This window comes from Megalops cyprinoides, chromosome 10 (assembly GCF_013368585.1).
Source record: "Megalops cyprinoides isolate fMegCyp1 chromosome 10, fMegCyp1.pri, whole genome shotgun sequence".
Classification (NCBI taxonomy): domain Eukaryota; kingdom Metazoa; phylum Chordata; class Actinopteri; order Elopiformes; family Megalopidae; genus Megalops; species Megalops cyprinoides.
In genome coordinates, this window is record NC_050592.1 from 18119950 (window position 1) to 18132330 (window position 12381).

Consider the following 12381-nt stretch of genomic DNA (forward strand, 5'->3'; position numbering starts at 1 on the left):
TTTGCGACCATCTTAGCCAGGCAAATTTATCTTCAGTTTATTTAACTTAAAAATTTGAATAAATAAGACATTCATGGCTATGGTGCGTAGCAATGAGGGGGTAAAAATAAATCATTTCTATGGTGTACAATCTTGCGCTATCCTTGCACAATTGGGTATCAATCAAGCCAAAATGCTTTGTCCTTAATCTCAAGCAACTAACTGAAGCAAATGCTACATTTTTCAATTCTTATACATCATCTCCATCTTAGAAGCCACAGAAATCACAAATATATTGAAAGTGAATGAAATTATGTAAAACCTGCCTCAGCTCTTTACTCCCATAATACTAATACAATGCCTCCAAGGCCTGAATAAGTGTCTATTAAGTAAATCACACTATAACTGTTGAAACAAACACGTGCCTTCCTCCGATACATGTGATGTCAGCCACAACTTCTACCCATAGAGCAGTTCCCATGACAAGTTTGCACAGACATAAGTCGGAGGACACTTCAAACTCAGCTTTATTGCAGGTACACTGCTGGTACCCGCTGATGGTCGCTGATGAGTTATGGAACAAACAAGCCCCTGACCTACCCTCCCCTATATCCCACGCTGAAAGAAGCAAATTATGCTCCACCGCTGTGGGCCACTGGTCACTGTCAGCTGGGACTGAACCCGGGCTGTAGGGCTCAGTCTTGCACTTGAACATCAAGAGCCTTAACTGCCTGAGCCACTCAGGAGCCCTAAAACCTTACTCTGTTAATAGTATATAAATATATGTTATAAAATTTATGTTGTGTATGTTTTAAGTATCTATGTGTTAGACAGATAATGTGTGTTGTGCGTGTAAGTGTGTGCGTATGTGTGTGTTAGGGAGCATGTGCATGTCCGTGTTTAGTGTTCTCTGTGGTTCAATGGCATTTTTTGCCCAATATGTCTGTTTACAGCTCCCTCAGACAATTAGAGCTGGAATTCCTCCAGTAAAGAAGGGCTGCTCCCAGGGACTGTTGACAAAACTTTAACTCATTAATACCTGAACATCTTTCTGCAGTCACTGAAAAAGCAGATTTGATTCACTAGTTTTAAGCACCGTTTAGAACCCGACAAGTGATGTCACGATGGGTTACGAATAAGAATGGTTGTTGGTTGCACCGATATTTAGTAATGTATGTTATTAATGTAATTTTTCCTCACATCCTGATCTTCCACTTTTATCCAAAGTGAGAGGTTCTGTCACTTTCACATCTCACTGGCATTGCACCTTCTTCCATGCCTCTCTCGGTGCTACTTTTACATTCTAATGGAAGCATCTCACTGGAAACAGTTGCTGGGACATTATGTTGTTGAATACTCATTTTTTCATTTGCTGTCAGACGTCAACCTTCTCAAAAGCTTGGTTCATGAAACCTGACACTAAATGCGATTCTTTTAAAAAAATGCTCCAACTTGCCTGAAACTGAATTGGAGCAGATCAAATAAAACAGCAGACATCACAGCTTATAAGCACCCGACACAGTAAAAGATCTATGTCGCTCATACTACGTCATGTATGAACTCAGCAAGTGTGTGACGAGTTTCAACAATAATCAAAGCTAAACTGGGGTTAAAATATCAAATTTCACTGCCTGTGCACACAACTAAGATGCCCATGTACCCATTTTTGGACAGCTTAGTTGAAAACTGTGAACAACCGTTACCAAGACTCCACAAACCTGTAAGCATCTCCTTTAAAATTTACTGCCGTACAAGATTTGTCTTCCTGTTACACATGTGCCCTGACAAATCCCACTCACCTGCCAGGCAAGTAAACCAAAGTTAGTACTCACATGAGCCAAAAAATACTTGCCTCAGGCAAGCGTTACTTCAATCCCTGAGGGGGGTTAAGCATGTCAATTTTTTGCAGTCTGGTTCAACGCCAGATTACTGAATTCCATCACAGTGAGAATTTTGAATCCCAAAGGTCCAGGTCATGGTTCACTTGTCAATCTAATCAAACCAGAAATTTAATTCTACTAATAAACCCAGACCACTGAAAGTATTTTTCCAACATTATGTCACAAAAATCTGGATGAAGAAAAAAAAGACATGAAGATCTGAACTAAGCACTTTAGAGGCCATGGGCAAAGAAAACAGAAATTTTCCATCCACTCCATGATCACTTTAATATACTGTAATACTTTCATTTACAGAAAACAACAAAAAATAAATAAAAGCACATGTTTCCTGAGCACCCTGGTATTATTTTTAAACAATGAAAGAAGTCTCTCTGTGATGTAATGGCCAGGCCATAGAAATGTGGACCTGAAGTTTGCTAGTTTCAATGAGAAATGGATCACTTATGTAAGATACTCAACTTAAACAGATCCAGGAAAATTATACCTTTATACCATCTGCTGCTTAATGGTTATGGCATTAAATTGCAAGTATGGTAAAGGCTAAACAAATAATACACTAATGTAATCATTTGTCATTATTTGATAGTATGAGCTTACATTTTACTGCCCCAACTCCACCTCTTGAAAGAGAAAAAAATGCTGAGCTCCCACAGACACATTCTCTCTGGCCTTGGGCATAATCTCCCAGCCCAGCCAGCAGAAGAGACAGTGGAAGTTAATACAGATAATATGCTCCCCTACAGCTGCATTACTGGAGAACTATCAAATTATGGCTCATCAATAATAAACCACAGGTCCAAAACATAAAGAAATAACCCACAGAAAGCAAAATGACACTCGATTGCCTTGCAGTGAAATTAAAACATGGTAGTGGTTGTGAAAAGACCAGACAAGGCAATATGACAATGCTCCTTCAGAAGCTTGGTGAGGTTTTTTTTTTTTTCACATCAAAAACTCCCACAAAAATGTATCACATGACATGTAAAAGGGACAAAAAAACAAAGGATCTGGTGCACAAAAAAGCTAACTAAGAAGGTCACTTGGATAAAGCTGGAACACAGAATCAGCAGTGAAACATTTTATGAACAGCAGGGATAAGCACAGTGATTATTACAATTACGAACAGACAAAAAAATCCGCCTCTATAAAATTCCTGGGAAATCTTATCAAACGGAGATCACTACAGTATCTTGGTGCCACCCTGAAGCCCTTTCTAGAATCAGATATTTTCCCTTGCTCACATGAAACACACCCAAATATATCTGCCCCCTCAACCTATTTCTCAGACTCACAGCCCCACAGCCCGGGGTGACTCACAATAATAAAACAAACCAGATTTGGAAGCGGGGGGGGGGGGGGGGGGGGGGCAAAAACACGAAATCCCACTCTGAAGTGCCAGTCGAAATTTGTTACACAGTCAAATACTTCAGCACACTGACATTGCAGAAAACGTGCTCCCCAACATCCCCTTGTTTCAACACAAGTATGGTCGCTTTTGCCATTTCACGATAGTCACAACTGTTAATGAGATGTACAATGAAAACCCATGAGGGAAAACATGACCACATATAAAAATGGTGAACTAACAAAATACAAATATACATAAACAACATCACCAACGTACCATACAGCTCCATTTATGCCACATGTTCTCATCTGGTGTGACAGTTATACACACATACTCATAGACACAGCTGGATATTTACAAAAGCAAGTCAGGTTTAGTGCCTTACACAGGACTCCAACAGTAGGCTAATGCCCACTCTCAGCAAACAATCCTGCAAGCTCACAGGTGCAGATTCAGTTTCATCACCATTGTGCCACACCACCTCACTAGCAAAGCATCATGACTTGATGATTCCACACACAACAGCACAGGTGCTGCAGGCAGTGATAGTGTTTGCTAGTGAGCATCAGCACAAGATGCAAACATAAAGTCTGGGATATGGCAGCATGGCAAGCCCCTGTTTATCACTTTATCCCAGTGTTAGAGTGCTATCAGAGATGCCAGGGTGGCTCAAGATAAGCAAATCTGTCCAGACAGTTCCAGGTTGTGAGTAAGAATTTGGGTGTGCGCTGCTGTTGTACCCTTGTGCAAATACCAAAACAAAACGCGCTACGCTAAATACTGAGCCACATGCATGTTGTGTAAAATGTGAGCCAAGGGCACATGTGAAGCAGATGAACAGTAGAATGTTAAGTACATGGGCTTTCTGCCTTGGAAAATACATTTTAAATAATCACACATGCAAACCCACTTCCTTTGTTGGATACAGTAATATGAAGTTAAAACATACTGATAAATGCAAATTACTTTAATGCATGTTTTGCTTAATTAGTTGGAACTGGTGCATTCTGAATTGTTCACAGTACACAACTTTGATTCCAATAACTGTCTGAAATACAGTCTGACATGCAAGCACTCTGCACTGAAAGAGAAAACAGGCACAGTTCAAGCAGCACGTGTGGATTTCACTCTTAAGGAATGATTTTTCTTCGTTTGAGTTTCTGGCGTCAGTCCTTCCACCTCAGCCTTGGATAACTCAGAGCACTATCAAGATAGCCAAGCAGCTGGCACTGGCACTGGGACTGAAGCTATCAATGAAACTGACTGGCAGAGAATGGCAATGGCACTGAGACTTACAGTCTGGGGACAGGAATGGCACAGGGACTTAGACTTGAAGTCTGGAGGTGGGAATGGCACTGACACCAAAGGCTGACATAAACGCTGACACAGACTGGCACTGAGAACTGCTCTGGATCAGGGTACATTTACATTTTGTCACTTAGAAGACACTACTATTCAGAATGACTTACAAATCAAAGGCACAAAAGTGCATCTAAAGTCACAAGCACAGGAGTATATATAGAACACAACAGATCTCATGTGAATGTGAGTAAATCCATCCACACAGTGCTGTAACTCCTGCTATTGTAAATTCTTCAGTGCTATAATTAACAAGTGCGAGACAACATACCCTACAATGATACAAAGAACACACAAATTACATTACATGTGTTTAGCAGATGCTCTTGTCCAGCGTGACTTCCATAAATAAGGCAAAGACTTGAGCCATGATCAGTCCACCCACCATGTGGGTGAGTTTAAATAGCTAAACCCTTTTGCATAGTTTCAATTGGTTCAATGAGGAAAATGTGATAACTACAATGTTTTGCCTATTTGGCTCTCTCCTTCAGAGCTAATTTGCATCTGTGGCAGAGTCAGGGACAGGTCATAGTTCAGTCAGTAAATGCAGTGAGCTGGGAGATACAAAAAGCTCCAAAAAGATACTTGTGGAAATAGCAGACGCTTTCTGAAGGACAGATGAACCTACTTAATATTTCAACTCCAATTCAATATTTCATCAATTACAACATTTAATAATTAAAAATATCCTTTCTTGAAGACTAAGTTTAGCAGTTTTAAATGTTGCCTGCTTCACCAAACTACCAAGCAAATGCATATTGCAATGTTTTCTCTCAACTTTACAATGATGAAGGAACAACCTTCCCATTTTTTATGTCAGAGGTGGTTTTGATAGTTCACAATTATAGGACAACTTATAGTTAGAGCACACTAACAAACTAAACAAATAAATAAATGAATAAACCTTATCTAAAAAAAACATTCAAGAAGCAAATATGATTTGAGCAACACCCTTGATAGGAGGAAATATGTTAAGAAAACCAACCATAGCACCATGAAAATCTGCAACTAATCACCTCTATAGTGGCTAGCTACACCTGACATGGATACATGTTCCCACAAAATTCTACAATGGCAACACTATAATGCATACAATCAGTGTCAATGCTTTATAAAGCAAGAAAGAGTAAGTACTCTCAACAAGGATGAGGAGCCTGATAGTCCAGGCTCTGCCTTCCTGGCCCCTCTCCAAACTCGACTGTCAGGTGAGTGTCAGCACATGTGCAAGTGCAGGGGTCAGATGCAGCATCCATAAGCTCATTTTCCTGATGTGGCCACCCAACTCAGCCAGCTGGCTTGTTGGAACACTGTCCACTTTGTTCGGTTGGATGCCGATCAGCTCCTGAGACAAATCGCAGAATCTCAATGTACAATGGTGTGTGCCTGTCAGCTTTTCCCTTTCCTTCACTGGTGCTGCAGCTTCTTTCATTCTTACTTTATGCAGGAGAAATGTCTTTTTCCTTCCTTTTTTGGTTTAGGGTTTTTTTTTTCCCCTTCCTTTTTTCTACTCGCAATGCGTCACATGGTCCAGCATGCGGATTCCATTTACTCAGCACTGGACCTTGATAAGCAGACAACCAGAGGAACACAGATCAGTCCGCGCACTTAGTATTTCCAAATGTGTCGCAAAGGCTTGCTTGTTCGAGAGATTTGTTTCTGAATCATTATTATAAAATGCCAGAGAGAAATTCCTAAACATAAAATGCCAGTTGAACCAAATGTTTCCTCTATGTAAACAAATTTACTGGTCAAATTCTACACATATTTCATACAGTAGTGACACTGAAATCATATTCAGCCCTGACACACTGTCATTGCTACACGTGAACAAGAATTTAACCAGATACAATGACATTACCAAGGGGTTTTAACACATAGAGTGTAACTACCAAAGTTTAGCTTTACATTGCTGCTAGGGTGGACTGACTGCAAAAAGTCTTTACCTATAAACAATCCACTTGTCCAGGAATAAGGTGAAATTTCACTAAAGTGAAAGCCAGTCATTCATTTTTCTGGGGATGAAACTTAATACCAAGATGTTCAGTCATCATCCTACTGAGCCTGTATATACTGGTATATGGGAAACATAAAACATGACTTAAATCTACAGTTCACAGTCCCTTGAGGCAACTCCTTAAAAAAAAAATCCATAACCTTCCATTCTGATCTCACACATTTTGGTCTGCAACATATATTCCTGTCTGTCATGCTGTCTCTAAACTCCTTGCTCATCGTACTCAGTGGCATCTACACAGTTCAAATAAGTAGATCCTCTTGTAAAATCGTAACTTTCACTGTCATGCCACACATAAAAAAATTTGAAAAATTCAACATCTGAAGAGGTAGCCTATAACCTATGGATGTAAACTGCAAACAAAACTTAGTTCAGCTGAAGCAAATAAAAAACAGAGTTGAAGCTAATTAAACCTTGATTTGAAACAAGTGAAAGTTTGAGCTGGAGCCAACAAAACTGAAGACAACAAAGCCTAGACCACCCCTCTTCCAATGTACTGCCAAGAAACATGGCTACCCTTCTTTGTGATGGAAACCTGCCTAATCACTGCAATGGGAGACAGACATAGGTCTCCCCCTCTTTCACCATGCACAGGGCCAATTCCACACATCAACTGTATGACAGGTAACACTACATTTCCTGACTGTCTTGTGCAGTTTGGCCATTTATATTTTTCTGTAAGTATGGTATTATTCTATGTAACACCCATTGCAGAAGGATTAACATTTCATGTGTTTAAGTGATCTACTGTGCTTAAATCTATTTCACATTTGAATCTTGACTTTTTTTGTTTCCATTGGCTTTAATCAGCTGTATCTGAGCCTGCTGTGCGAGCATGTGTACCCTTCAAAAACAACAGTTTGCTTTTTGTCTTTTTCCTAATGTTTTATCTGACCCCGAAAATTTTTCAGCAACAAGTGGCAGCTTCTCCCTTATTCCACATATTTTTCCAACTATAAGATAAATGACAACAAAATGGTATGCATGTCTGATGCTAGTTTGTTAGTATTAAAATCACAATAGGCACCTGGCGTGCACAGAGGGCTGACTCTCTAACACTTATATACTTTCTTTCCATTTTAAAATGAAAAACACACACACACACAAAGCACATCGAGGTGAAGTCATCTGGAAACAACACAGTCCAGACAATTTAATGAAGAAAGTATTCATGATGCAGACATTAATTCATAAACTGGCAGAGATATGCATTAAATAGCAATGACTTGCCCTTACTTCCCCTGGTAACCAAAGTATTTGATGGTGGTGACAACTCTGACTCAGAAGACCAGACAATAAGGTCCTTTCACAGCTCCACATTCTCAGACTGTACAGAGGACAGTGGATGTAGCAAGGTTCTGCCATATCAATGGTCTGGTCCTAACAAGCAAGCAAACAGCTTAAAATGGAACAGCAGAGGGAAATACATTTTGATATGTAGTACTTTAAAAGTATTTCTTGCAAGTATGGACACACTGTTGTTCGCGCCCTTGACTGCGAATGCCTGTCTTTTTGGTAGTGGACATACTGTACAAGACCAAATGCAAGCCAATCTGCTAGGAATCTCAGCACACTGACACTGCTAGACATCCTGGACAAACTGAATACGAAAGTCAAAATATACTTTTTTTTAGACCTAGAAAATTCACCAAGACTTTTTGATGACAGTGGGATAATAAAAATTCTCTACAATCAAAACATTTCCAGTTTTTTAATGTCTGTGGGAAATGTAAATTTCAACTGCAAATCCATTATTTTTTACTCATTGCAAAATAATATACCTAATGTAACTACTGGATTGAATGAAATTGCCAGGCCCAACTGAAGGCACTAAAAAGCCACCAACTCTTATTGATGGTTTTGGAGTGGGAATATCTACAGCATAAGGTCCTTGAACAATATCCCCGTGGAAACACCAAGTAGTTCCTTCCTGTACTATATGGACTCTGTGCATAGATGTCACAATACTAGACAGGGCTTCTATAGCTCTATATTAGGGCTCAGCATTAGAGATTTCAAACACTGACTATGCAAAACAAAGGACCGCTTACCACTGAACGGAGAAAAAAACAATTCAACATGACCCTATTATCATACTATTTTTTCCTCCAATAACAAGTCATCGCATTTTGCTGTTAACCAACCTGCTTGCAATACGAAATCAGTGCACAGACAGCAAATGTGAGAGCACACAATCAGACACCACCTAATCCTTAGAAAGAAAGAGTCATTTGACCTTGTATTATGCTGAAGTAATTAAAATGAGAGGTGGTATTACACAAGACTGTGCTGCTGCATGCCTGGAGACTGTCTGGCCCTGGTGTACAGTTACCACATGTACGAGAGACCCTGCTGACATAGCAGTCCGCTAGCAACAAACAACAAACACCTGACCCGACCTGCTTCACATTTTTGACCCAAGGGAAGGTAATTGATTACTGATTTATTATTATGTATGACTGTGATGCATTTATAACTGAAGCAGTCACTTTGGAAGTTTTGAACAATTAAGTTATTTGAATACCTTCTAATGTTATCAGATGGAGGACATGATTACAAAACCAAGGGGACCACAATGAAGAAGCAGTGGCTATGAATACAATGTCAAACAAGATTCCAGATGCAAAATTAGCAAAAAGTTGGAGTTTGACCACCTGTACCCCCTTTTTAGGAGACTGCTGAGGTCCACCAAATTCACAATGAAACTGTATCAATATATTCAACATATTTGGATATTAAAAAATAAAATGATCAACTAGCAACTGACTTCTGATGGAATAACCTACCATCATCAACTGCCCATAAAGAAACAACATTGTAGTAATTAACAACAAAACACCTTCTAAAATACACATTTTTGGGAAAAACTCATTTTTATTAAAGGCAAGACTGTGCCTCTGATGCCGTATTTTAACTCCTACGAGTAGAAAAATAAAACGAAATCATCGCTTGACACTATACCGCATGTCTGCGTATTCCACCAATCCTCCTTGGTACTTCTCAAACTTGCGTCTCAACCTAACGAGAGACTGATCTCTGATAAATCGATGCCATCGAAGTGCCATCCTCCGCCCGTGACCACAATGCACTGCAGTAGCTGGGAGTCAGAGAGAGCCTCGTGTTCAGCTAAGCAACACCATTAGCGGCAATGGGAATGACCACCCCTCTGCAACAGTTTAATAGTATTATACGACTTTTTCAACAATCGATATTATTTAGGTTTGTATCTGGCAACTCCGTTGAACGATTAACAAACACATAACCCTATAGCTGTGATGGAAGATTCAGGATGGAAACGACAATATGTATAGAAGGAGCATCGCCAAATAAATGCATTCGTACCGTAATACACGATTAACGGTTTGCAATTCTGGGGATGTAACCATTAATGGACAGATCCATAACATAGGTACTGCTATCTTAATAGCTGCCATGCACCCAGCGCTGGTTGTCTGTAGTCTCAGCGTCTATTTTTACAGTCTGTTGCATCGGAATTTTGGCCGCGATCCAGTAATTTGTTCTCTTTGCTGTGATGATGACTTCGTGTTAGCTATGATTTGACGGGGTAGTCAGTTTTCAGACTAGCGATGGTGGTCTCTTGAAGGACTTATACGTACAGTCAGTCTCAAGATGCACTTCTCGCGGCCATGAAAAGAGCAAATATTTACTTCAAACGAGCATTTGCTAAGTTATTATGGAGCTAATTTCTTTTGTTAAACAGGTGTAAAATATCAATCTAGCTGGTAATGTCTATCGATTGGACTTGTTACGTACCGCTACCTAGAGAGCTAATGCCATTTGCACTGCAGACATCTTGGGATAAATCAATTTAAAGTTTCTAAACCAATAAGCATGCGAAATACAAGGGGCTGCACATCAAGCGCTCTGGATTGGCAATTCTTTCGCACCGCCAAGCCTTCGGCTTGCGTTTTAATGACCGGTTTCACTTTGGGCATCGAAATAAACAAGCACATCACAGTAACCAGATGTCAAACTTCCGAGCGCTTTGACATTCCTCAGTTCAGCTCTAATACTTAGACGGACCTGGCTTGCTCGACTTTGAGCAAGTAATTTTCGGTACTTAACAGTACTTCCAAAGCTTAAAATGAAAAGGAAATGACACAATTGGCAATCAATGATACACACCCTTTCAGTTAGCTATTTAGCTTGCTGTCTAAATGTTCGGTCTATACAATGTTAACAGTTCAGCTAAACATAGCTAAGGCAACTTCATTAGATCGCTAGCTGACTAGCTACAGCTAGCTAGCTAACATTAGCTACCGTAATGGTTTGCAAGTTAGCCAACAAGCAACCAAGAATATGATTCTTTTACGTTACCTGTTTTCTCCTTTTGTGTTTGAGGGTGGGGGGTGCAGGACAGTTTGGTTTTCCTCCATTTCCACAACACATTTTGTATTCAGTTCCAATTCTGCAGTAACAGTTCATAAGAAAGAGTCAGCCAACAAAGTTTAAAAATCTCGAGGGTAAAAAGTACAAACTTATCTAGCAATCTATTCAGCGAGAAGCAAGGTACCTTACTTGTGAGCAAACTAAAAATCAACAAGCCATCATACATCTTTAGTCTTCACTTACCTCTCCGATTCATTGGTCGGACTCTAACTGCAACTTTTACCTTAGTATCCGACATTTTTATCCACTTTGCCCACTACAAGGCTGTGTGGATAATGTTAGCCAGCTTACCAGCTAGCAGTATGGGATTGGTTCAGAAAATGATAAGGATTATAAGTCCCCCGGAAAGAGCGCTCCTGATTCCGGCTATATCATGGGTGCAAATTCCTTACTGCAATCTCAACGTCCATCTCCAGGAAAGGTGAAAATCAAAACAAAACATAATTCCGTTATGTACTGTATGCAGTTAGCACTAGCTAGCTAACTAGATCCACTGCTGCGCTCTAGTTTCCGACAGCATCCCAACCGCCATCTTCCAGCAATTTGAACTCCTAGCCAGGGAACCTCCGGTCGATGGAAAAGGAAAAATGGATTTCTGGAAAACACGAACCGAACTTGGGAAGATACCGAGTGATCGAAAACAACCCGGCAGAAATGAGCTATAAGGAGATGGGAGCAAACGTACTTCTGTCTTGATTAGATTGATGTAGTGTGAACTGCACCTGTAGTATGCTCTGGTAAAACTGATTTATTACAGTGGGTCCAGAGGCCATTTCAAAATCGACTACACACAGACGCCGGGCATCTAATCGAGGCTAAATCCAGTGAGCTTCTCCCTGAGCAGAGAGAGGGGAAAAAAAACTCTGAGATAATGTGCAGCTTGCATTGTGGGTTCGACTGGGCTGAATTGATCTAATTTCTAAATCATTTCCACCACCCCCTCTCCAGGAACACTGGTCTAAAGGTGCATATTGTATTGTCATGCTACGAAGATGTTGCGACTTTGTGGCTTTCTCTATCAGTGCACTTCCAAATCAAAATGCAAAGAATTTGTATTGCTAAAATAGTTATTGTCTAATCCTCTTTAATGCTCTTTGACTTTTAATTCTCACGTCTACAGATTTAGACTGTCCCACTACCCCCAACAAACTTGGTGTTATAACTATTGTTATAACTGTTTTTTTTTTTCAAACATCACAAATGCTACACACATATTCATGTAATTGCAACAAGTGTATAATCATTTATAATTAGTAATTTATTTGTAATAGATTTTATATATTGCTTAAAATGAAAGTTTGTCAAACAGTGTCTGACAACATGTTTCTGAAGAAGAGCAAGTGGCAGTTTAGGGGTATAACTGCAGATGT

The 12381-nt window shown here is 39.9% G+C and overlaps 1 protein-coding gene across 1 annotated transcript; it reads right to left on the reverse strand.

Moving 5' to 3' along the window:
* Window positions 1-10935: 10935 nt before the first annotated feature.
* LOC118784493 (kinesin-like protein KIF13A) lies at window positions 10936-11536 on the reverse strand. Its single transcript, XM_036538740.1, has 2 exons — window positions 11195-11536; window positions 10936-11030 (listed from the first exon to the last, which is right to left on the reverse strand). The coding sequence occupies exons 1-2, from the start codon at window positions 11247-11249 to the stop codon at window positions 10936-10938; spliced, it is 150 nt and encodes a 49-aa protein (XP_036394633.1). The 5' UTR covers window positions 11250-11536.
* Window positions 11537-12381: the final 845 nt, after the last annotated feature.